At 48.9% G+C, this 27,443-nt stretch overlaps 1 protein-coding gene across 1 annotated transcript; it reads right to left on the reverse strand.

Annotated features, from left to right (window-relative positions):
* Positions 1-16,767: 16,767 nt before the first annotated feature.
* CAV3 (caveolin 3) lies at positions 16,768-24,565 on the reverse strand. The gene is made up of 2 exons (XM_075320766.1): positions 23,860-24,565; positions 16,768-17,408 (listed from the first exon to the last, which is right to left on the reverse strand). Exons 1-2 carry the CDS (start codon positions 23,968-23,970, stop codon positions 17,067-17,069), a joined length of 453 nt encoding a protein of 150 aa, XP_075176881.1. The 5' UTR covers positions 23,971-24,565; the 3' UTR covers positions 16,768-17,066.
* Positions 24,566-27,443: the final 2,878 nt, after the last annotated feature.

Raw genomic sequence — 27,443 nt, forward strand, 5'->3', positions numbered from 1 at the left:
ACTAGGAAGATAAATCTTCCTTATCTGAAGGCACAAACAAAACAGGATACGATACAAAAAAAACCTTCAGAGATAATTCACAAAAGCATAAGCAAATAACACTCGAAAAGTATGAAGCAAAACCATGAACTTAGCTTAGCTTGGTAGCGGGAAGCCAGAGGGACAAGAGACAGACTCCTATAGTCTCTGGAATTTCAGACAACTGGCAGAGATAAACAGCCAGCACACACCTATATCCAAAATCAAGGTTTGAGCTGCAAACCAGGTGTGTAGAACTAGGGAACAGAATCTAACCACTAACCTCAGCGACCACAGGAGGGAGTCCAAGAGCGGAACTCCACCAGACAGTATTCACAACACTTCCCTAAACGCTCAGATACTAAGGGCATTCGCACAACGAGGGGGACAGGGTTTTTCCAGACACAGCAACCCACTGAGGTCCCAAGTGCTAGCCCTTAAGAGCACAGCTACACTACACATAGCGAGCAGGGCCCCCCACAGCTTCAAGCCATGGGGACCATCAGCGGACAACAAATTGTGCACGGAGGCAGGCTCCGAATCACTAAGTGACACCGGTGGGCCGAGTACATGGACGGGCTCCCGGCAGAGGCAGCTGTACTCTGAGACTTTGGTTTACCTACAGTGTGTGTGTCTCCTTTCTCCACCTCATCCAACACCACGACTATCCACAGTGAGTTCCCTGGTTCCCTGCACCCTGTCCTCCCAAACCTACCAACCCCCTGAGCCCGGGGCCTTCCCTACCTGCGGAGGGACTGACACCTTGCTGCTTCACACCATCTGCCCCCGTCCTCCCTCCAGTAGCGGCGGTACTCCCATTACCGCAACCCGCAGTTGGCGTCGTGAACATTTCCCCTGTAAATAACCCCTTTGACGGATCAGAGTGTCCGCCGAGCCGGGTCTAGACCCCTCGAGCCACGACGATCCCGGATCCGAGCAGCCTGATTAACACCGCTGCGGCTCAGAAGATCCGTAGATAGAACATTCCTCGCAGGGTCGCGCTGTCATCCATTATGTTGTCTCAATACAAGTTCATATTTTACAATTTTACTTTGTATTATTATATATATATATTTATCTGTTAAATCAATTTTCTTTGTAAACTCTGCAATCTGCAAATGAAGAAAAACCTTTTTGGGAACTGATCGTCTCATTATTTACAGAGAGAGGACAGAGAAGCTGCGCTCGCTGACAGCCAATTACCGCAGATCCTCAAAAGACACTTTGTATTCTCTTATTGTACATGGAGCAAATTGTAGAAATTGCCGTGAAGGAAGAGAAGGGGCCAGGAAAAGTCTGACTACAAGGTCGTATCATATAATGAGTTTGGAGGAAAACACGTTGGATGTGGCGTTGCAATGACAGGAGGATCCACTGCCTACAAAAAGTCTGAAAAAATGACAGGAATGGTGGCACTCATTTATTCATACATTTCCAGGAGGAATAACAGAGGAACAGCACAATTCAAAGTTCTAAATATTTTCTAGAATTCTTATTGTATGAGGAATGGACCCTCAGCAGGAGACTTATACTTGCTGAAAGTACTAAAAAAAAATAAATGAATGTATCCATCAACAGCATCATGTTGATAGTTTCCAGGTAACATAATGTACCAGCGGGAGAGCAAAAATGGAGAATGATATCAGCGCAGCTTCACTGCAGGACTTTTCAATTTAGGCACGTAATTAATTTCCCCCTGCGGTTTATAAGCTGCGAGTGGACGTGAGGATCTGTGAGGGTCGTTACTGACACTTCCATACATGTGTCTCTGGTTTCTCCATTTCATGGAGATACATAACAAGATTCTGATGGAAGAACCGAAATATACAGCACGGGGAAAAAGTTAAAGGCAGGTGTGGAAGAAATGCTGAGAGTAAGAAGGCTCCAAAGTCAGAAGTGTTAAAACCATAAACTATTATCAATTAGCGAAATGCAAAGAGAATGAAGGAAAAAGAAATGTAAATTCCCTCAGTATTCGGTGACCTCCCGCTTCCTCCATCCTCAGTATTCGGTGACCTCCCGCTTCCTCCATCCTCAGTATTCGGTGACCTCCCGCTTCCTCCATCCTCAGTATTCAGTGACCTCCTGTCGCCTTCATTCTTAGTATGCAGTGACCTCCTGTCGCCTCCATCCTCAGTATTCAGTGACTGCTAGTCGCCTCCATCCTCAGTATCCGGTGACCACCCGTGTCCTCCATCCTCAGTATCCGGTGACCACCCGTGTCCTCCATCCTCAGTATTTGGTGACTGCCCGTTGCCTCCATCCTCAGTATTCAGTGACCGCCCGTTGCCTCCATCCTCAGTATTCAGTGACCGCCCGTCGCCTCCATCCTCAATATTCAGTAACTGCCTGTTGCCTCTGTGACGCCCTGGACCCCAGGGGTCACAGGTAATAACACCTACCACATACACCCCCCCCCCACCACCCCCTGTGAGGTCACACACACGTCACCCGAAAGGGAGACCTGATGCCTCCCTCAGGGCTAGTAAAGCACACCAGGTGAGCGGAGTCAGGCAGAAAGGCACGCCCACCGAGGAGACTACTGTCCTGAGGCAGGAAGTTCAAGCGGTTTAGTTTGTACAGTGACAGTGAGCGGTAGTGGAGCAGCTGTCAGGGACCCGGGTAGGAGCCTGGGACCCTTGAAACGTCAGGCAGGCAGACGGTGGTGGCCGTCTGCAGGAGTATCGGTACAGCAACCGGCGGAACCGTACGGACCGGGCCTAGGTTGGAGCCCGCCAGTCCTCAACCGGGGAGTCAACCGTGTACCGGAGCACCAGAAACCGGGTACTCAGACCCCGTCCTAGCTTAGAAGCCACTGAGTATAGGCAAATTGACTGATTGCTGGCTGGACCTCACGGGTTCATCCACACCCAAAGTCCCAAAAGAAGGCAAAGGCCCACCGAGACCGGATGAGCGCCACCGCCAAGGGCCAAACACCCGACGAGCCAGCGCCTGCAGGCAACCGAGGGCTCCTCTGGAGGCTCAACGCCGGGGAGCGGGCTACCACTGCCGAGACAGGGGAGCCGAAACACAATTACCAGAGGTGCACGGGAAAGGGGCCACCATCAACCCCACAGGGGACATCAGCAGCCGGCTGCGGGGACCGACCACATCCGAACTTTGGTTTACCAGTGACTCTGAGTGTGAAATTAATCGTACACCAGTGCCATCCGGGCACGACACTACACCGCGGCACGACACCCTGCACCCCGACAACAACATCAGCACTTGCAGTCCCCCGAGCCGGGGCCCTGGGACACACCGCCCCTACCCACGGAGGGGCTGAAATCTAAGCTGCGGCCGCAACACCGATCCCGGAGGAGCCCGCCTTCACTCCAGCCGCAGCGGTGGTGCATCCCGTCACCATGACCCGTGGGTGGCGTCACGACCCGTAGGAACGACAACGCGGCCCTCCCCGACTGCGCGCCTAGTCCCACACCACCACCACCACCACCCCACTACCTCTCCCCTCTAACAGAGCGACGTGACCCCCGGTCCGGAGGCGCTCGTGCCACCGACAACCCGAACCCGGACCTTGAGCGGCTCGGCTCGAGCAAGCGGAGGAAGCGGCCGGGCCCCTCTCAGGGCGGTACACATCGACTCTTTTGGCGTCACGAACAGGATTCGGACAGTCCACTTACCTGTGGAAAGTGCGCCTTAGAAGTTTCCGTCAGCGGCGTCCTGCCGAAAAAGTTGAAGTCCCGCCATCTTGGCGCGAAAGTTTCTCGCTCGAGTCGTTTTCCCCAAGCAGTAAAGGCGCGAAAGTGAAGCCCCGGCCCCGAAGGAGGAGTGCAAAGAGAAAACCAAGGGGGAGGCGGGCGAGAAGGCTGCCTGATGTAACCGAGAAGATAAAAAGGCAGGCACTCCAGGACCCTGCATCCGTTCCTGGATCCAGACTGTACAGCATGGCGACTCCCGTCCCGCGTCCCGAGACCCCAGAGCCCGCGCAAGGAATGGCGGCGTGGGTGAAGGGCCAGACGAAGGAGATGTGTCACCGCCTCCAGCACCAGGTAAGCTTCCTGGTGGAGCACTGGGCTGTGGAGATGGGGGAGATAGTGGCTGCCGTGCGGGCCCGTGAAAGGATGATGGTGTTGGCGGGGTGGGAAGGTGACCCACGTCCTTGTGCCCCTGAGGGGTCGGCCATCGCGGCTGAGGGGCTCGGTCTGCTGCTGCTCACCATACCGCCTCCTCCATGGCCCGCAGCGGTTGTCGCTGCTCCTCCACCCGTATCCCCACCCCCGACACCGGTGGCGGAGTCCGTCCCGGGCGCTCCCGGGAGGCTGCTTGGAGAGGCTGGCCCGGACCTGCTGTGGAACCCGGCCACGCTGTACCCGTTGCCTGAAGGGACCCGTTACAGGCCGGCACCTGATCCCGAGGCGATGCCGGCAGTCCCGGAAGTGACCGCGCCCAAAAGTGCTCAGGCTCCAGCAACCTGCCCAGCCAAGAAGGCCCAGAAGACAAGACAAGTCGCACCAGGGTCGCGGGCCTCAGCTGAGGTTCCGCGGGGAGGCAGCTGCAAGGCAGCAGAGCCGGCCGCGACACAGCGGGGCTCCCCTCAGAGAATTCCGATCGTGGTCGACACTGGGGAGCGCCGGCTGGGCCAGATCCCCACTGATGTAGACCCCGGGCATGCAAACCCACCGTATTGGGAGCAGCAGCCCAGCCAGCTGAGCTGGGAGATTGTGGCCAGAGAAAGGAAGAGGGAGGAGGTCCTTGCCCGCACCATTGAAGGAAAGGAGCACCTGAGGAGTGCTGGATATTGGGTGCGGGGCCCGACCTACCAGGGCCAGGTCAGGCGATTCAACAAAGACAAGGGCTGGGGATTCTTATACGACCCCTGCCTGAAAGCGGAGGTGTTCTTTTCCCGGCGGGATGTGAATGCCCACCTCCCGTTCGGGCACCCGGACCGCGACCTTCTGCCCGGAGATTTGGTGCACTACACCCGGCACCGAGGGGAGAATGGCTGGTTTGCCCTGGATGTCCGGAGTGGCAGACAGCCCCCACCTCCACCGTACACCCCTGATGTGGAGGTTGAGGAAGAGCTGGAGTAAGCTGGTAGCCCGTTGGCTATAAAAAGGACCCATCCCCGTTGGGACTTGTGTTTGGAAACCCCGTTTTACCCTGTGGCGTGAGTGACTGCTCATGGACAAGGCCGTGGACTTGCCAGCCACCCAAAAACTATTGGGCTTGTAAATATTGCCCTATCTGCCCCCCTTTAACATGCCTTCCCGTTCCGTTAGCCTCCGGATAGGCAGATTGGAGGTAGGACCCGCAGCAGAGCAGGCTGGGGTCCGGTCACCACCAGGACCGGTGACCATCCTCCGGGGAGCCTTTGACAACTGCTGGGTGCACTGCACCGTACCCGTTCCCGCCTGCGTGATCTGGCCATGTTACTGTTTCCGGACTGGGGAAAAAGGGTGCTGCCCATTTCTTAGGGGCAGCATCAAGGCTAGGTTGTTTGGGTGGGAAAGGCGGAAGGACATGAACCCATTCTGTTTAATAAAGTTTGAAACGTTAAAGCAAAATGCCTCCCGTATGGGAAGACCTTCAGAAACCATAGTTTGTATAAATGTTATTATAATTGTGTTTTCCCGTTTTTCCAGTTGAAAAATAAAAATAAACCGGAGTTGGTCGGGCAGCCCGCGGACGGTCTGCATTAAACCAAGGGGGAATGTGATGCCCTGGACCCCAGGGGTCACAGGTAATAACACCTACCACATACACACCCCCCACCCCCACGCCCTGTGAGGTCACACACACGTCACCCGAAAGGGAGACCTGATGCCTCCCTCAGGACCAGTAGAGCACACCAGGTGGGCGGAGTCAGGTGAAAAGACATGCCCATCGAGGAGACTACTGTCCTGAGGCAGGAAGTTCAAGCAGTTTAGTTTGTACAGTGACAGTGAGCGGTAGTGGAGCAGCTGTCAGGGACCCGGGTAGGAGCCTGGGACCCTTGAAACGTCAGGCAGGCAGACGGTGGTGGCCGTCTGCAGGAGTATCGGTACAGCAACCGGCGGAACCGTACGGACCGGGCCTGGGTTGGAGCCCGCCGGTCCTGAACTGGGGTGTCAACCGTGTACCGGAGTACCAGAAACCGGGTACTCAGACCCCGTCCTAGCTTAGAAGCCATTGAGTATAGGCAAATTGACTGATTGCTGGCTGGACCTCACGGGTTCATCCACACCCAAAGTCCCGAAAGAAGGCAAAAGCCCACCGAGACTGGGTGAGCGCCACCGCCAAGGGCCAAACACCCGACGGGCCAGCGCCTGCGGGCAACCAAGGGCTCCTCCGGCAGCTCAACGCCGGGGAGCGGGCTACCACTGCCCAGGCAGGGGAGCCGAAACACAACTACCAGAGGTGCACGGGAAAGGGGCCACCATCAACCCCACAGGGGACATCAGCAGCCGGCCACGGGGACCGACCACATCCGAACTTTCATTTACCAGTGACTCTGAGTGTGAAATTAATCGTGAGTACACCAGTGCCATCCGGGCACGACACTACACCGCGGCACGGCACCCTGCACCCTGACAACAACATCAGCGCTTGCAGTCCCCCGAGCCGGGGCCCTGGGACACACCGCCCTTACCCACGGAGGGGCTGACATCTGAGCTGCGGCCGCAACACCGATCCCGGACGAGCCCGCCTTCACTCCAGCCGCAGCGGTGGTGCATCCCGTCACCACGACCCGTGGGTGGCGTCACGACCCGTAGGAACGACAACGCGGCCCTCCCCGGCTGCTTGCCTCGTCCCACACCACCACCCCGCTACCTCTCCCCTCTAACAGAGCGACGTGGCCCCCGGTCCGGAGGCGCTCGTGCCACCGACAACCCGAGCCCGGACCTCGAGAGGCTCGGCCCGAGCAAGCGGCTGGGCCCCTCTCAGGGCGGTACACCTCCATCCTCAGTATTTGTTGACTGCCTGTCACCTCCATCCTCAGTATTCAGTGACCGCCCGTCAGCTCCATCCTCAGTATTTAGTGATCGCCCGTTGCCTCCATCCTCAGTATTCAGTGACCGCCCGTCAGCTCCATCCTCAGTATTTAGTGATCGCCCATTGCCTCCGTCCTCAGTATCCAGTGAAAGCCCATCACTTCTTCTCGTCACTTGTATTCAGATTATGAAGGAGCTCGGCAGGAGGTTGCTCCAAACATCTTGGAGAACTGACCCCTGTTCTTCTGTGTATGTCTTTTGTGCGGATCCTTATGTCTCTTGATCCCAGAAGACCGGATAATGTGAGATCTGGGCTCTGTGGGATCATCCCCTCCAGGACTCCTCGTTCTTAGTGACCTTGGTTGGATGTTGGGAGTCATTGTCCGGCTGCACAATAAATGCCTCCCTAATGGTTTCACATAATGTATTATCGGCCTGATTTTCTCAGCATTTTGGACACCATTAATCCTAAAAAAATCCACAACTCTACTGAAATGGAGCCAGCCACAAATCTGTTGGACCCTCCACCGTGTGTCACTGCTCTTGCTGACCCTCATTATTGTGCTCTTATGGAAGAAACTGCTTCTGTTTCAGCACTGAGACCTTTTTGCCCCTCAGTCCAGAGAGTTTCTACACCCCGTTTCCTATATTCTTGTGAGTAGTTGAATTGATTGGTCTTGTTTCATGTAGAAGGTCTGATTTTGGCTGCAATTCTTCCATGAAGACCACTTCTATCCAAACTTCCCTGAACAATAATTTGGTGCCACTGGTTGCTGCCAATTTTGAGCTGATGGCACTGCTGGACAGCTTCAGATTTCAAAGGAGGTAACCTGATGTGTCTTTCATCTGGTGCACACTGTGCCTGTGATCTTCAATGTTGACCATTTCTTGGTGCGTCTTCTGAAGATCTGGAACAGCACATGGTGAGACATCAGTCTGCAGTGAAGTCTGGGGAACACCTTGCTGATGCAGTATAACTACCTTGTGTCTTGTTTCTCTGTTCAATCTCGCCATGATGCATGGTCTTCCACATCCTCACCTTTGTAGCAGAGTTTGGCTACTCCTCACCCAGTTGTAAGACTCCTACACAACTGTTTCTGTTTCAGTCATGGGCTGTATTAACCTACATATGGAAATGATCAATGTCACCTGTTGTGTATAATAATTGGTAATTCATACCTGACTACAATCCTACAAAATCCTGCCTGCACAAGTGATAAATGATTGGGAAGAAGTGATGGAGGCGACGGGAGGACACCGAATACTGATGGAATTTACATTTCTTGTTTCTTCATTCAATTTGTTAATTAATAATTAATTATTAATACCTCTATTTTTGAAACATTCTCACTCTGTAGCCGTTTATCAACACCTGCAGAAAACGTCTGCACAGTTCTGCACATCTAAAGATATATCATCTCCATGTATCGTAGGGCTCCGATAGGTAACTTTTGTCAGGAGAGAACATTATTATTATTACTAGAAGGTGGCCCGATTCTACGCATCGGGTATTCTAGAATTTACGTATTGTGTAGTTCATGTATGATTTTTGTTATATATATATATATATATATATATATATAGAGATGTTGTTGTGTGTAGTTACCAAGTGTTTGTGTAGGCGCTGTACATGTTCTGGGTGTTGTCTGGGTGTGGCGGGGGGTGAGAGCGGTGTTGTATGTGTGTTGCGTGTGTTGCGTTGTTTGTGGAGCGCTGTGTGTCTGTAGCGTTGTGTGTGTGTTGCGCGGTTTGTGTGTGTGTGGTGTGTTTTGGGGGGAGGTATGTTTTGTGCAATGTGTGTGTTGTGCGGTATGTGCGTATATTTGTGTGTGCCGCGGTGTTTGTGTGTTGGGTGTTGTGTGTGTGCAGCGTTGTCTGTGTGTGTGGGTGTCTGTGTAGGGCAGTTGTTTGTGGTTCCCAGTGTGTGTGTGGTGTGTTGTGCAGTGCGCGCGTGTGTGTGTGTGTGTGTGTGTGTGTGTGTGTGTGCATCAGCCTCTCTTCTCTCAGCCTACCTCTCCCAGCCTCCCTCCTCCCAGCCTCCCTCAGCATCAGCCTCCCTCTCCCAGCCTCCCCAAGCATCAGCCTCCACCAGCATCAGCCTCTCTCCTTCCAGCCTCCCCCAGCATCAGCCTCCGCCAGCATCAGCCTCTCTCCTTCCAGCCTCCTCCAGCATCAGCCTCCCTCTCCCAGCCTTCCCCAGGATCAGCCTCTCTCCTCCCAGCCTCCGTCCTCCCAGCCTTCCCCAGCATCAGCTTTCCCCTCCCAGCCTCCCTCAGCATCAGCCTTCCCCAGCATCAGCCTCTCTCCTCCCAGCCTCAGGCTCTCTCCTTCCAGCCTCCCCCAGCATCAGCCTCTCAGCATCAGCCTCCCCTTCCCAGCCTTCCCCAGGATCAGCCTCTCTCCTCCCAGCCTCCTTCCTCCCAGCCTCCCCCTCCCAGCCTCCCTCAGCATCAGCCTTCCGCTCCCAGTCTCCCCCAGCATCAGCCTCCCCATGCATCAGCCTCCACCAGCATCAGCCTCTCTCCTTCCAGCCTCCCCCAGCATCAGCCTCCCCTTCCCAGCCTTCCCCAGGATCAGCCTCTCTCCTCCCAGCCTCCTTCCTCCCAGCCTCCCCCTCCCAGCCTCCCTCAGCATCAGCCTTCCGCTCCCAGTCTCCCCCAGCATCAGCCTCCCCAAGCATCAGCCTCCACCAGCATCAGCCTCTCTCCTTCCAGCCTCCCCCAGCATCAGCCTCTCTCCTTCCAGCCTCCCTCAGCATCAGCCTCCCGTTCCCAGCCTTCCCCAGGATCAGCCTCTCTCCTCCCAGCCTCCTTCCTCCCAGCCTCCCTCAGCATTAGCCTTCCCCTCCCAGTCTCCCCCAGCATCAGTATCCCCAAGCATCAGCCTCCACCAGCATTAGCCTCCACCAGCATTAGCCTCTCTCCTTCCAGCCTCCCCCAGCATCAGCCTCCCCAAGCATCAGCCTCCACCAGCATCAGCCTCCCTCGTCCCAGCCTCCCCCTCCCAGCCTCCCCCAGCATCAGCCTCTCTCCTCCCAGCCTTCCCCATGATCAGCCTCTCTGCTCCCAGCCTCCTCCAGCACGCCGTGCTCCTCTGCCGACACTCACAAACCCGTTCGCATCCACTCACACACACCCGATCGCATCCACTCACACACACCCGATCGCATCCACTCACACACACCCGATCGCATCCACTCACACACACCCGATCGCATACACTCACACACACAGACACTGACGATATTGCACATACGCGCTGATACTCACAACATCCGGGGATATCACATGCTTCTGGCCATGTGATCCTCCCGCAGGTCCTGGAAGATCACAACAGCACAGTATCGAGGCCGAGAAGCAAGCGATATCCCAGGATGTTGTGAGTATGTGGATGCGATGTGTGTGTGTGTGAGAGTGAGTGTGATCTGATTTGTGTGTGTGTGTGTGTGTGCTGTTATGTGTGTGTGCTGTTATGTGTCTGTATTTTCCGCCGCTGCAGGACCTTGATGTGTGGATGCGATGTGATGTGTGTGTGAGGTGTGTGTGAGAGTGAGTGTGAGCCGGTGTACACTGGTAACTATGATACACATCGGGTAACTAAGGGACCTTAGTTACCCGATGTGTATAATGGTTACCAGCTTTCACGGCCTCCGTCAAGATCCCAGCATCGCAAGGTTATGTGTGGCGCTGCCGGGATCCTGACGCAGCCGGTGTAGAAGCAAGCGATATCCCAGCATGTTGTGATGTGTGAGGTGTGTGTGAGGGTGTGTGTGAGAGTGAGTGTGATCTGATGTGTGTGTGTACTAGTGATGGGTAGTTCGTGAGTGAGTAGTTCAAAATGAACTAATCTTCAGAGTGAACTAGTTCATCTAGTTCACCATCCTGACAGAGATTAGTTCATTATGAACTAGAGTGGGAGGAGACAGAGAGTGATCCTCTACAGCTCCAGGAGGCTCCTGCTCTCACACTTGAAGGTAGTAAAACACTAGCACACATCAAATACAAATATAATAGTAATAATAATATTAATAAAAACTGAAATTGCACAGTAGACAGACACAGCTCATATGTGTGTATGAGAGAGTTTTTCTGTGTGTGGTTTATGCCCCTCACCTGTCTGTGTGATAGGATCAGCCTCCTGTAGAGGATCAGCCTCCTGTAGAGGATCAGCCTCCTGTAGAGGATCAGCCTCCTGTAGTCTAGAAGATCAGTCTTGCTAAAAACTTTACCACTGTCTCCTGTTCTGTTCTCAAAATGGTGAATGCTGAACTGCTCCTCAGCTCCCTCATCCACATTCATTATGAGTCAGTACTCTACACTACCACATGGGGCGCTGCTGGGCTCAGTGAGATGCATCAGACTGAACTAGACTGCTCTGAGTCATTCTCAGTAGAACATTTAGTTCAGCAGCTCATCTAGTTCATCTAGTTCACAGGTCACATGATGCATTTCCTGTCAGCTCATAGGACAGGGTGGAGAGAAATACTGAACTAAACAGCAGTGTGAGGAGACAGAGAGTGACCCTCTACAGCTCCAGGAGGCTCCTGCTCTCACACTTGCTCTTTATAGCCCCTGATGCTGGAAAAGAAGGGAGTAACACTAGACCACACATCAAATATAAATATAATAGTAATAATAATATTAATAAATACTGAAATTGCACAGTAGACAGACACAGCTCATATGTGTGTATGAGAGAGTTTTTCTGTGTGTGGTTCATGCCCCTCACCTGTCTGTGTGATAGGATCAGCCTCCTGTAGAGGATCACCCTCCTGTAGCCTAGATCCGTCTTGCTAAAATCTTTACCATTGGCTCCTGTTCTGTTCTCAAAATGGTGGCTGCTGAACTGCTTCTCACTCCCTCATACACATTCATTATGGGTCAGTACTCTACACAGGGGGCGCTGCTGGGCTGAGTGAGATGCATCAGACTGAACTAGACTGTCCTGATTCATTCTCAGTAGAACATTCAGTTCAGCAGCTCATATAGTTCATTTAGTTAACAGGTCACATGATGCATTTCCTATCAGCTTCTCATAGGATAGGGTGGAGAGAAATACTGAACTAGATGAACTAAATGAGCTAATCTTTTGAACTAATCTTTTCAGTGAACTAGTTCATGGTGAACTAATCACCAAAATGAACTAGATTTCCCATCACTAGTGTGTACTCACCTGGGAGTCGCGGCTCCGTGTCAGTTGGGCCAGAGCGAGCGTGCATTGCGTGAGGGGGGCGGGGCCTGCAGAGAGCCGGGGCGAGAGGCCAATCCGTGTGGGGGGGAGGGGCCATGGCGAGCCCAGCGGCCAATCAGCTTTGTGTCACCGTAAGGACACAATTTCGGAGCATGACAGACAGACAGACAGACAGATAGACAGACAGACAGATAGACAGACAGACAGACAGACAGACAGAATAAGGCAATTATATATATAGATTATTATTAATAATAATAAAATAATAATAATAGGACGCCTCTGTGTCTGCACGTTCAAGTCACTATTTCCAGACCCCATGAATAATGCAAGTTAATAGACCCTCATTTACCCATAGTAGGATATAAGGGGGTCCGTGCTCTCCCTCTCTCTATGGATCCATAGCTGGCATCACCCTGTTTTATTATATTACACAAGCAGATAACAGAGAACAACAGCTTGCACTGAGCACTAAATCAACCCAATAACCCTCCGAGTGTGAATGGTGTCTGCAGATTCTAGATTTCTCCGCTTCTGCTGTGCTGATTTCTCCATATCTTCTTTATTTGACACGTCTGATGGTGACAGAAACAGAAAAGTCTTCTGATATAATGATATATAATCAGCGGCGACTCTGGTATCTGTGAGAAGATATTGTCAGCTCTGCGGGAGGATACAACCAAATGTAGATGAGGAATTGTGCTAAATGATTCTCTGCAGAGCGCTGCTGAGCTGTGTATCTAATCCTATCATGTGTGATACTGTCTGCTGAGCTGTGTATCTAATCCTACAATGTGTGATACTGTCTGCTGAGCTGTGCATCTAATCCTCTGTATGATACTTTCTGTTGAGCTGTGTATCTAATCCTCTCCTGTGTGATACTGTCTGTTGAGCTGTGTATCTAATCCTATCATGTGTAAAACTGTCTGTTGAGCTGTGTATCTAATCCTATCATGTGTGATACTGTCTTCTGAGCTGTGTATCTAATCCTATCCTGTGTGATACTGTCTGCTGAGCTGTATATCTAATCCTATCCTGTGTGATACTGTCTGCTGAGCTGTATATCTAATCCTATCCTGTGTGATATTGTCTGCTGAGCTGTGTATCTAATCCTATCCTGTGTAAAACTGTCTGCTGAGCTGTGTATCTAATCCTATCATGTGTGATACTGTCTTCTGAGCTGTGTATCTAATCCTATCCTGTGTGATACTGTCTGCTGAGCTGTATATCTAATCCTATCCTGTGTGATACTGTCTGCTGAGCTGTATATCTAATCCTATCCTGTGTGATACTGTCTTCTGAGCTGTGTATCTAATCCTATCCTGTGTTATACTGTTTGCTGAGCTGTGTATCTAATCCTCTGTATGATACTTTCTGTTGAGCTGTGTATCTAATCCTATCATGTGTGATACTCTCTGCTGAGCTGTGTATCTAATCCTATCCTGTGGGATACTGTTTGCTGAGCTGCGTATCTAATCCTATCATGTGTGATACTCTCTACTGAACTGTGTATCTAATCCTATTGGCTGATACTGATTTTTCTTTATATATAATTCTTTTTGTCCTTTCGGCTGCAGAGAACATTGTGACAATTTATTAAAGTGACGGTGTCTCCTGTGTATAAAGTTCAGTCCCTGGATAATGACATCTTCTGCCCCTTTTAATGTTAGTTACTTTTCCAGTTTTTTAACACAGTTTTCACTATCTCCGCTTGCTGTCAGAGAATGAGAACTTTCTTGTGAGCTTTCAGTGACTGAAAACACCTGACCTCCTCCTCACAAAGCCGAGCACTTGTTAAGACCCGCAACACACATCCGTGTAATTTGTACGTGTGCGGTACGTATTTGCACGTACCGGAGACACGTACACACGGAGACCCATGTTATTCAATGGTAGATGGCACACACACGTAAAATCACACGGAACGTGTGTCCGTGTGATAAGTACGTGTGTGCGCTTTTCTACACGGACGACATGTCCGTTTTTGGCCGGCAGCACTCAGGCATGGACCCGCTTTAGTCTATCGGTCCGTGCCTGCATGTACCGCACACGGAGTATGTCCGTATTCAGCACGTTTCGTGCGTGTGCGTTTTTACACTAGCGATCTTATTTTTATTTTTTTTAATTAAATTCAGTCTACTTACCTTTTTTTCTGCTGTTCTCAGTCATACTTACATTTGCGCTCGTTTTTTTTCTTCCCCGGCTCATACCGCTCCCCGATCACCAGCGCGGCGAGGAACAGCTGTGCAGAGAATATGCGGCAACAGTTACATTGAATATGCCAGCCGCTCATTAATCAATCTCGTGTTCCCTGCTTTCCCCACCCACAGGCGCCTATGATTGGTTGCAGTGAGACACGCCCCCACGCTGAGTGACAACTGTATCACTGCACCCAATCACAGCAGCCGGTGGGCGGGTCTATACTGTGCAGTAAAATAAATAAATAAATAATTAAAAAAAACGGCGTGCGGTCCCCCCCCATTTTAATACCAGCCAGATAAAGCCATACAGCTGAAGGTTGGTATTCTCAGGATGGGGAGCTCCACGTTATGGGGAGCCCTCCAGCCTAACAATATCAGTCAGCAGCCGCCCAGAATTGCCGCATACATTATATGCGACAGTTCTGGGACTGTACCCGGCTCTTCCCGATTTGCCCTGGTGCGTTGGCAAATCGGGGTAATAAGAAGTTAATGGCAGCCCATAGCTGCCAATAAGTCCTAGATTAATCATGTCAGGCGTCTCCCCGAGATACCTTCCATGATTAATCTGTAAATTACAGTAAATAATCACACACACCCGAAAAATCCTTTATTAGAAAAAAAAAACACTAACAAATTGCCTGGTTCACCAATTTTATAAGCCCGAAAAAGCCCTCCATGTCCGGCGTAATCCACGGACCTCCAGCGTTGCATCCAGCTCTGCTGCATGAAGGTGACCGGAGCTGCAGAAGACACCGCCGCTCCTGTCAGCTCCACATAGCTAATGAAGGCTTGAATCTCGTTTTGATGCCTTTTTGTTGCCAGGACATGCAGTATTGGTGGAGGAATATGGTGTATAAATTTCAGCACCGTATCTGCATCTCTTGGCAAAAAAACCCCCATTGTTTTCTGCCAGGAGATGCAGGTCTGATTGAACTCAGTTCACCGGAGGTGAGGGCACTGAACTAAATGAGGTCACCTGAGGTGAGGTGGGGTAGTGTCGGAACCTCCATCTGTGACCGCAGATAAACTGAGTGATGTCACAGCTGCAGCTCTGTCAGTCTACCTGAATCCACAGCGTTCGGTCATGTTCTCTGCCTGTGTGGTGGAAAGTATGCAGCAGAATCGGGATCTCCGTGGGACCTCATGTGGATTACATCGGACCTGGGTGTTTGGGGTTAATAAATTGGAAAAAGTGTTTTTTTTAATATTATATTTCAAATAAGGATTTTTTTCGCTGTTTGTATTTATTTCTTTTCACTTACAGATTAGTAATGGAGGGGGTCTCATAGATGCTCGCCATTACTAATCTAGGGCTTAATGGCAGCTATGAGCTATCATTAACCCCTTATTACCCTGATTGCCACCGAACCAGGGAAATTGGGATGAGCTGAGTAAAGTGCCAGGATTGTCGCATCTAACGGCTGCGACAACTCTATGCGCCTGCAGGCTGCTATTTTTAGGCTGTGGGGTGCCAATAATAATGGGCCTCCCAGCCAGAGAATACCAGATCCCAGCTGTCGGATTTATCATACCTGGGTATCAAAATTGGGAAGGGGGGACTGCATGCTGTTTTTTTAAATTTTTTAAATAATTTAAAAAAGCCACATTATTTTGATTCACAGCCAAGATAAAGGATGGGGGCTGCAGCCTATAGCCGTATGCTTTATCTGTGCTGGGTATCAATATACGGGGGGGACCCTACACCAATCGAATTATTTATTTTTACACCACTATAGTGACGCAGACAGTGTGTGATTCCAACTAATCAAAGACACTGTCACACAGGCTGGGGTTCAAATCTAACGCAAACCAATCAGAGACATCGGGGCTGCCATTGGGCGGGGCAAGCAGTGAATATGCATGAGGGTTAATTATCGGACCTGGAAATAGTGTTACAGCCATGGGGGTGACTAAGTATAACACTCCTGCTTTATCACTTATTTTCTTTCTTTTTCCTTTTTTAATTATCTGGGTGGCCAAATACAAACAGTTACAAAGAGTTCCCTGAGTAGTCCGTTTTCGGGGTCCGTGCCAGACGCTAGGTATCCGGTATGGACTCTGAACTTTAGAGTTTGGGATCGCCCATCGCTACTTATTAATCATCATTTTAACTAAATCAGCAGCGTTTCCTCAGCAGGAGAGAAAGTGACAAGAATGGATGCATTGTATCATGGCTTGATGTCAGTGAATAGAAACATAGAGACTAAAGATCTGCACCTAATATTTTTCACAGCTGAGTGTTTGCTACAATTGTATCTAGTCCATACATACCTCCATGATCTGAGCGAAGCAGCACAAATCTTCATATTCTCAAAGTCTCAGGGGTACAGGCTGTTTAGCTCCGATTGTATAGACTGGGTACAACTGTAACAAACCTCCAGCAGTGAGAAGAATAAGGTCAGTGCAGAGGTTTTCAGTCTCTCGATATCAATACGAATCTCCTCATTTACTGACAGCAAGCAGAGGTTTTAACATTTATCACAAATCAAAACACAAACTATTAGAAAGTTGCAAAATTTACAAGGTTGATTTACATTCAGGCAGAAAACCCCTTTATAAAAGAAACAAACAGAACAGAGGTGTTGAGTCGTTACAATGTGTCAGGCTGTAGACAAAAGGAGCACAACAAATAATGGAAGAAACAGGAAGGTGTAAAAATCGATAGAAAATGAATGTTCGCCTGCAGTGCTGAGGGTTCGGTGCAATGTGCCGGGCTCGGAGCTGCTCAGCCCTGCTTTTGCAGCGTTACTTTGATGGCGCTGAAGACTTTCCCCATGGCTTCATACACCGGGTCACAGAAGGTGCGGATGCACAGGGAGAACGTCCGGCCGGCACACTGGATCTCTATCAGGTAGCTCTTCACACACGGAACCACGGCCCAGATATGACAGAAGGAGATGAGAGCGAAGAGGACGCCCCAGATAATGGACAGCGGGATGCCCACCAGGGCGGAGAGCAGCCGGTAGCACCAGTACTTGGTGACCGTGAAGGTGGCATAACTGGCCTTCCAAACACCATCAAAGCTGTGGGTCCCGTACGGCTCCGCGATTACGTCTTCAAAGTCCAGCTGTGCAAAGAAGAGACAGAAACAAGTCAGGGATAGGACCTCCGAATCATATGGACTGGACCCTCCAACCCCCACTGAGATAAAACCCCCAAATCACAAGGACAGAACCTCCAACCCCCGCTGAGATAAAACCCCCAAATCACAAGGACAGGACACTCCAACCCTACAGAGAAAAGACCCCCATATCACAAAGACAGGACCTCCAAACCCCACTGAGATAAAACCCCCAAATCACAAGGACAGGACACTCCAACAATACAGAGATAAGACCCCCATATCACAAAGACAGGTCCCTCAAACCCCACAGAGATAAAACCCACAAATCACTAGGACAGGACCCTCCAACCCAACAGAGATAAGACCCCCAAGTCACAAGGACAACACCATCAAACCCCACAGAGATAAGACTTCTAGATCACAAGGATAGGACTCTCCAACCCCCTCACGGATAAGACCCTCAAATCACAAGGGAAGGGTACTCCAACCCTACAGAGATAAGACTCACAAATCAGAAGAACAGGACCTCCGACTCCCACTGATATAAGACCCCCAAATCAGAAGAACAGGACACTCTCACCCTAAAGAGATAAGACTCGCAAATCAGAAGAACAGGACACCCTAACCCCCACTGAGATAAGACCCCCAAATGACAAGGACAGGACCCTACAACTCCACAGAGATAAAATCCCCAAATCACAAGGATAAGACACTCCAACCCCACAGAGATTGGACCCCCAAATCACAATGGCAGGATACTCCAACCCCACATAAATAAGGCTCCCAAATCACAAGGACAGGATTCTCCAACCCCTGCAGTGATAGGACCCCCAAATCACAAGGACAGGACTCTCCAACTTCAGAGATAAGCTCCCCCAAATCCCAAGGACAGGACTCTCCAACCCTCACAATAATAGGACCCCCAAATCACAAGCACAGGACCCTCCAACCCCCACAGTGATAGGACCCCCAAATCACAAGGACAGGACTCTCCAACTTCAGAGATAAGCTCCCCCAAATCCCAAGGACAGGACTCTCCAACCCTCACAATAATAGGACCCCCAAATCACAAGGACAGGACCCTCCAACCCCCACAGTGATAGGACCCCCAAATCACATAGGCTGGAGTCTCCAACTCTCCCATTTTGGGATAGATATGATGTTTTGTAACAGCATTTTTTGTGGCATTGCAGCGACCAAAAAACTTAATTTTGGCGTTCTTGAATTGTTTTTGATTTTAGTGTTCACTGATCTGGGTAATTATTTCATATTTTGATAGATCAGACTTTCTGAACTCGGTGATACCTCATATGTGTATTTTGAAATTTTTTTATCTTTATTTTTAGGGCCAAAAAGGGGGTGATGTGAACTTTTATGGGTTTTTTTTCTCAGATTTTTAAAACATTTTTATTTTTACTGCTCTTAATAGTCCCCTTAGGGGACCTAAAGCTGTAGTCATCTGATCGCTTGTGCTATATACAGCAGTGCCACAGCATTGCTGTATATGGTAAAAATCACAGTCTCCTTTGAATTCCGGCCACAGGGAGTAATGATAAGTATGAAGGTTTTCAGCAGACCCCCTGCTGTCAAAGCAACCCATTGGTGGCCCACAGTCACATCATGGGCTCGCCAATAAGCACTTAAAATGGTGATTTAGAGGATATAGATGTAACTGTAGATTGTAGGCTCTATGGCGTGCGGTCTCCTCTGAAGCGTCCCGTGAGCTTGATTGCGTGGTGATCTGCTGTTGGGTGCGGGATCTACTCTTGCCACGCCGTGTTTATGAACGCAGAGGATGTAAGATAGCGGAATGCACAGGCTCCGACTCCGGCTTCAGTATACTTCAAGTGTATATTGAGAACACGCCGACCGTATGGGCACGGCCCTAAACCTTTTTTTGGTGGGGCCGAAATCCCATCACTTGTCTTACCAGCAGGAGACTCATCATTGTAGATTCCCCATCATCCGGGAAGTATAACCCCCAGCCTCCCAGTGATGGATCCCATGACGGCAATCAACTCAGAGGAAATTTACTAAAGTTTCTCCTTCTTCCTGTGAGGAAGTCTATCAAACAGAATGGTTAGTGATTCAGGGGGACATGAAAGAGGACGCAGGTTTAGAAACTTCCCCCCAAATTCTCTTTGAAGCTCTGCTGTAGGGTAACCAGTTAACCCCATGTTGCCTGCAGAGGCAGCATCACCTCCTCTGCTTCATTCTCAGTATTGACAATTCCTCTGCAGTACAATGGTAAATGAGGGACTTGGTGTAATAAAAATTATCAGATGGTGGAAGTCCGCCAGCGAGCGCCACATTCACTGCTCTGACCGCAAATCAATTATTTCCAGGAAGAAAACAATAATCTCACATAATAGCAGCATCCACAGGAATCAGGAAGATCATCAAAAGACTAAATATCTATCTATCTATCTATCTATCCCTCTATCTATCCCTCTATCCATCCACCCATCCACCCATCCATCCATCCATCCATCCATCTATCTATCTATCTATCTATCTATCTATCTATCTATCTATCTATCTATCCCTCTATCTATCTATCTATCTATCTATCTATCTATCTATCCCTCTATCTATCTATCTATCTATCTATCTATCTATCTATCTATCCATCTATCCCTCTATCTATCTATCTATCTATCTATCTATCTATCTATCTATCTCTCCTTACTTCTTTTCTTCCATCCTTCCTTCTTTCCTCTCTCACTCTCCTTTCTTTCCTTCTCCTTTATGTCTTATATTTCTTTATTTCACTCTTGTATTCTATCATAAAAAGTTTAGAATATCTATCTATCTATCTATCTATCTATCTCATATCCTTCCTGCCCTAATTGCTTTCCTGTCTTCCTTGCTTTCTTCCATCCTTTCTTTTTTTTTCTTACTTTCTTTCCTTCCTCCCTCCCGTCCCTTCCTCCCATCCTTCCCTCCTTCCTTCCTTCCCTTGCTCCCTTCCTCCATTCCTTTCCTTCCTTCTCTCCTTTTCTTCCAAACCTTTCTTTCTTTTTTTCTTCCTTACCTCCCTTCCTCCATTCCTTTCCTTCCTTCTCTCCTTTCCTTCTAAACCTTTCTTTCTTCCTTCCTTTCCTTCCTTTTCTTCCTTCCTTTCCTTCCTTCCCTCCTTCCTTTTTTCCTTTCCTTCCTTCCCCCCTTCCTTTCTACCTTCCTTTTCTTCCTTCCTTCCTTCCTTTCCTTTCTTCCTTTCCTTCCTTCCCTCCTTTCCTTCCTTCCCTTCCTTTTTCTTTCCTTTCCTTACCTTACTCCCAAAACCTTCCCTCTCTTTCTTTCTCCTTCTTGCCTTATCTTTCTTTCTTTTTCTTTCTTTTAATTTCTATCTTTCTTTTTCTTTCTTTCTATCCTTATTTCATATAAAAAAGCAACAAAAAAGAGGAATAAATATCATTACTTACAGCAAAGATGAAACTGCAGTTGTATATTACCTAGGCCAAAAACTACTACTCCAACAGGATACAGCTAAGCCCCAACTAGGTGGAGGCATCACAGGTGCAAGAGGAGCAAATCACACATGCTTCCAAACCATGGAGGGGTTGGAATATGTGGTTTTTGCTTTTTTTTAATATATTATATTTAGTGTAGGCACCTACAAGGATGAGGCTCCCGTGACGAGGGTTGTAGGCTTCCGTCTTATGGCCATAAGACCAACTAAAAACCTCATTTTTTTGTACAGGATACAGCCAGGCCCCTTTCTGTTAGGCCTTGCATATTAGAGTTTTTGTCCCTGTATGATACACAGATGGTACACAGGCAGCCTGCCTGATCTAATAGTATGGGCGTCGGTTAACAGGCTGCGGGTTTGTGACTGTGCGTCTGCAAGTGTAAACAGTGCTTTATGCAAGCCATAAGTGTGCAGTTTTACCTTCCAGCAATTGCCCCCTCCATGTTTTGGAAGTGTGTGTGTGATTTGCTCCTCCTGCACCTGGGATGCCTCCACCTGGTGGGGGCTTAGCTGTATCCTTTTGGAGTAGTAGTTTTTGGCCTAGGTAGTGTACAGCTGCAGTTCCATTTTGCTGTAAGTAGCTATCCTTATTTCACTAGTATTCTGTCGTAAAAAGCTTAGAAAAGTTGAATCATTTTGGTGCAACTCAATGCATCGCTAAAACTTTACAACTTTTGCAGTTCTCGTACCATTATCACCTAGCTCCATACCTGTGGCGGGATGGGGGTTGTGGTGTCCGCTGCTCACCATATTCATTACTCCACAAATCTTACTCCAGCAGTGATTGGAGTAGGACGTGCGGTGAGGAGCGCAGGGAGGTGCCCATCACTTGTCCACTCTCCATGAATCAGGGGCATCTGACTCCAGCACATCTCATCAAGATCAGAGTGAACATCGCTCGTCAAGATGAATCGGGCCCAAAAATGCCGCCCCTCCCCAGTTCATGACCCCCTATTTGTTATAATTCCTTTTAATTTTTAAGATCTCATGCTGCTTTCTGATTGTAATTCTGTGCCGAACCGGAGAGGATGGAGCCTCCACCGCACCTCACCCCGTATATCAGCAGCCGCTTCTCCAACATGGACGGGCAAAGTGAAACCATGGATTCTTTCTTGCCCACACATTATGGCAACCAAAACATGAAATTTGGTTATCAGAGAAAGAGGAGAGGCCCTTGTTAGGTAAAATTTTAGTTTTATTCAAAGTTGGTAATCCATAAATTGCCCACCATGAAAAAGGAAGCAATTTAAGAAAGAATCTTCATCATTTTTTGCTGTTGTTATCATTTGTGTCTAATGCGCCTATGCAGAGCTATGTGTTTCTATGACGACAGACTACAAACAAACACTGTGTAGTCTGATCCTACAGCCATACGTCCTGGCATCTGTCCTTTATTTCATGCAGATAGATGGACAGATAGAAATAAAGAAAGATAAAGATAGAGAGAACAAAAGAGAAAGAAAAAACTAAAAGAGAGAAAAAAAGAGAGAGCAAAGAAGAGAGAGGGGAAAATAAGAGTGAGGAAGGAAAAGACAGAGAGAAAGGAAGGAAGAGAGAGGAAGGAACAGAGAGAGAGAAAGGAAGGGAATAGATGGAAGGAAGAGATAGATAGAGGAAGGAAGAGAAAGGAAGGAATGGATGGATAGATGGATGGAAGGAAGAGAGAGCGAAAGGAAGGAAGGGAATGGATGAAAGGAAGAGAGAGGAAGGAAGAGAAAGAGAAAGGAAGGGAATGAATGGATGGAAGAGAGGGGAAGGAAGAGAGAGAGAAAGCAAGGGAATGGATGGAAGGAGGAGAGAGGAAGCAAGAGAGAAAGGAAGGGAATGAATGGATGGATGGAAGAGAGGGGAAGGAAGAGAGAGAGAAAGCAAGGGAATGGATGGAAGGAGGAGAGAGGAAGGAAGAGAGAAAGGAAGGGAATGAATGGAAAGAAGAGAGAGAGGAAGGAGGAGAGAGAAAGGAAGGGAATGAATGGAAGGAAGGGAGAGGAACGAAGAGATAAAGAAAGAAAGGGAATGGATGGATAGAAGGAAGAGAGAGGATGGCAGAGAAAGGAAGGGAGCGGATGGAAGGATGAGAGATAAGAAGAGAGAGATAAGAAGAGAGAGAGAGAAAGGAAGGGAATAGATGGAAGGAAGATAGATAGAGGAAGAAAGAGAAAGAAAGGAATGGATGGATAGATGGATGGATGGAAGAAAGAGAGTGCGAAAGGAAGGAAGGGAATGGATGAAAGGAAGAGAGAGGAAGGAAGAGAAAGAGAAAGGAAGGAATGGATGGATAGATGGATGGAAGGAAGAGAGAGCGTAAGGAAGGAAGGGAATGGATGAAAGGAAGAGAGAGGAAGGAAGAGAAAGAGAAAGGAAGGAATGGATGGATAGATGGATGGAAGGAAGAGAGAGCGAAAGGAAGGAAGGGAATGGATGAAAGGAAGAGAGAGGAAGGAAGAGAAAGAGAAAGGAAGGAATGGATGGATAGATGGATGGAAGGAAGAGAGAGCGAAAGGAAGGAAGGGAATGGATGAAAGGAAGAGAGATGAAGGAAGAGAAAGAGAAAGGAAGGGAATGAATGGATGGAAGAGAGGGGAAGGAAGAGAGAGAGAAAGCAAGGGAATGGATGGAAGAAGGAGAGAGGAAGGAAGAGAGAAAGGAAGGGAATGGATGGAAGAAGGAGAGAGGAAGGAAGAGAGAAAGGAAGGGAATGAATGGAAGGAAGAGAGAGTAAGGAGAGAGAAAGGAAGGGAATGCATGAAAGGAGGAGAGAGTAAGGAAGAGAGAAAGAAAGGAAGGGTATGGATGAAAGGAAGAGAGAGGAAGAGAGAAAAAAGAAGGGAATGGATGGAAGGAAGAGAGAGGAAGGAAGAGAGAAAAAAGAAGGGAATGGATGGAAGAAAGAGAGAAAAAAGAAGGGAATGGATGGATAGAAGGAAGAGAGAGATAAGAAGAGAGAGAGAAAGGAAGAAATAGAGAAGAGGAAGGACAAACCTTGACCACATCTTCATTTATCTTCTTTGGGTCTCTGTCCACCAGATCGATCTCCTTGGTGAGAATGTCTTTAGATATTTTGTCTTCATAGTAAGACTGTTCTTCAGCCATGATGACTTTACAGCTGGTGATTTCCTCTTCTGACTACTTCTACAGCCAATGACTACCTCTCTATGTGGTGGCTATCCCTGCGACCACCGGCTACCACTATTGTGATCGAGTGCCAAATAGCTCTATAGTCCGTGACTATCTCCCTATAGCCGGTTACTCGCCTGTGGATGCAGTTATCCGGACTAAGGATGAGGTTCACTGCCCGCTGTTGGCTCCTGACATGTGAGCCTCTCCTGGAAGCCGGGGAACAGCTGCCTGGCATAGCTGAGGGGGCTCCTTGTCATATCTGGACACATGCTATTTCTCAGCTCAGAGTAATCTTGGATCACTTTAGGTCAGGCCCCCAACCCCCGCACCACTCACAGATATAATAGATGGGGGTCCTTTGCTATAAATTCAGCCATACTTTCCTGTGTTCATGCCTCGTTATGGTGGAGGACGGTTGGTTGGCACCTCTGGCACCACTTATCTGGGCAGCTAAAAAATAGCCTGGCTGAATCGATATCTCCCCTTTCGCTACCCCACAAACTTTAGAGAAAAGTTTCACCACTTGTGCATGGGCACATTTTTGGCTCTTGGTACATGCGGTGGTAGATAGAGCTGCGCCAGAGTTGGTGGCACCCCACCCCTGCCCTGCATGGAATGTGGCAGCTCCATCTAATGGAGAAGTGAGCTGAGCCGAGATAGCTGGCACATGTGCGGCACAGGAGAGCGGATATTTCAGGCACCAGACAGGGTTGTGTTACTAAAAGTAGCCACCCTGGTTCTGCAGACGGTCAACAGATAACACAGGTCTCCCAGGGAAACAATACAGTGCACGACAGGCGGTGGACTCTGCGCCAACGTGCCGACAGCTGCTAATGTGGGCAAAAGGGTGATGTGTGACTCATACACTGTACTTTCGGTCACCAAAACATCATCCATTATTATTATCATTAATATTATTATGGGGACATTTTGTTGGCAAAAGAAATTAATGTAGAATTCAAAGCTCCTCCCTCTTATTGAGGCTCCTCCCCAGTTTCCTGATAATTTGTGGTTGTTAATTTGCTTCTACGAGTAGTTTCTAATTCTATCCTTTCATCTACAGTCATTGCCAAAAGTGTTTGCACCTTTGAAATTGTTCCAGAACGTGAATTATTTCTCCCAGAAAATTATTGGTGGCTGCAGACAGAATCTTATCATGTATCTCTGTATACAGGGAGCGCCCCCTAGTGGTGGCTGCAGACAGAATCTTATCATATATCTCTGTATACAGGGAGCTCCCCCTAGTGGTGGCTGCAGACAGAATCTTATCATGTATCTCTGTATACAGGGAGCGCCCCCTAATGGTGGCTACAGACAGAATGTTATCATGTATCTCTGTATACAGGGAGCTCCCTCTAGTGATGGCTGCAGACAGAATCTTATCATGTATCTCTGTATACAGGGAGCTCCCTCTAGTGGTTGCTGCAGACAGAATGTTATCATATATCTCTGTATACAGGGAGCTCCCCCTAGTGGTGGCTGCAGACAGAATCTTATCATGTATCTCTGTATACAGGGAGCTCCTCCTAGCGGTAGCTGCAGGAAGAATCTTATCATGTATCTCTGTATACAGGGAGCTACCCCTAGTGGTGACTGCAGACAGAATCTTATCATGTATCTCTGTATACAAGGAGCTCCCCCTAGTGGTGGCTGCAGACAGAATCTTATCATGCATCTCTGTATACAGGGAGCTCCCTCTAGTGGTGGCTGCAGACAGAATCTTATCATGTATCTCTGTATACAGGGAGCTCCCTCTAGTGGTGGCTGCAGACAGAATGTTATCATGTATCTCTGTATACAGGGAGCTCCCCCTAGTGGTGGCTGCAGACAGAATCTTATCATGTATCTCTGTATACAGGGAGTTCCCCCTATGGGTGTCTGCAGACAGAATCTTATCTGTTATGATCCGATGTTCAATGACTACAATGAGCACAATCCACCAGAGTCGTAGGTAATAACGTACCGACCGCAAGTCCTGAACTTAACACCACACTAGAAGTAGCCGGGCAGCATACAAGACAATCCTAGATGCCTCAAACCCAGCCGGAACACTACATAACCTACAAGACAGAAAGTGAAAAGAAACTATCTTGCCTCAGAACAGATTTCCCCAAAGAAAATAGGCAGCCTCCCACATGTACTGACTGTGAGCGAAGATGAAAAGACATAAAGAGTAAGAGCAAGATGGAGCAAAGAGAGGCCACTCTATTCTAAATACAAAAGACAGGATAGGAACCTTTTGCGGTCGGTATGAAAAAACCCTATCAAAACTTCCTACACGGAATGTGCAAAAAAGGAGGAGTAAACTAATACTCACACGTCCACAATCCGTACAAGACTCTGGTGAAATTGTAGGAAAAGACTAGCAATTACCCTCCCGGCTAACCCTTGCTAAAATAAATAGTAAAGACTGACTAAGAAGATAAATCTTCCTTATCTGAAGGCACAAACAAAACAGGATACGATACAAAACAACCTTCAGCGATAATTCACAGAAGCATACTGTTACGTCACCGCTGGAGTCTGCTCCAGCGACTTCTGCTCCGATCGCCAGGCGACGCCGTGTTCCTGCCGTGGATGGTGCTGATGATGGGAGAGAAGTCGATGCCAGCGGCACCAGTGGGCGCAGGCTCCGATCATCCACTGGGCTGGGTTAGCTTGGGATCTGCAGTACCACTGGCTGACTGTGGGTGGCATGAGTCTTCCAGCTGAAGTTGCCAGTGTTCAGCTACAGCCAATGGGAAGACACCACACCCATCTTATTTCCCCTCCTGTCACATGATTACTGCCAGATATAGTTCTGATTTTCCTGGCTCCTGTTACGTCCTATTCTGTTGGTGATTCCTGTGTTGACTTCTGCGTGTTTTTGACTACCCTTCTGCCTACTGTTTTTGTACCTTGCTGCCCGACCCGGATCTGACCTCTGCTACGTTTGCTGACTACGTCACTGCCTGCCGATTCTGTCCCTGTTCCACAATTTCTGGTTTGACCCTGCCTGACTACTACTCTCATCGGACTGCAGCCTTCCACAGGTAGTGATCTCCAGGGTCCTGTGTAATTCCAAATCCCTGTATAGGGGTTAAAGGGTTTCAGGGTTCTGGGGGTCCTACTTGGTGAGTGGCTTCCCTCTAGCCTCCCCTTTACAGCCCATCTGAGTCTGTAGATCCAGGCAGGCGTTACACATAAGCAAATAACACACGAAAAGTATGAAGCAAAACCATGAACTTAGCTTAGCTTGGTAGCAGGGAAGCCAAAGGGACAAGAGACAGACTCCTATAGTCTCTGGAATTTCAGACAACTGGCAGAGATAAACAGCCAGCACACACCTATATCCAAAATCAAGGTTTCAGCTGCAAACCAGGTGTGTAGAACTGGGGAACAGAATCTAACCATTAACCTCAGCGACCACACACCACCAGACAGTATTCAAAACACTTATCATTTAT

This window comes from Anomaloglossus baeobatrachus, chromosome 8 (assembly GCF_048569485.1).
Source record: "Anomaloglossus baeobatrachus isolate aAnoBae1 chromosome 8, aAnoBae1.hap1, whole genome shotgun sequence".
Taxonomy (NCBI): domain Eukaryota; kingdom Metazoa; phylum Chordata; class Amphibia; order Anura; family Aromobatidae; genus Anomaloglossus; species Anomaloglossus baeobatrachus.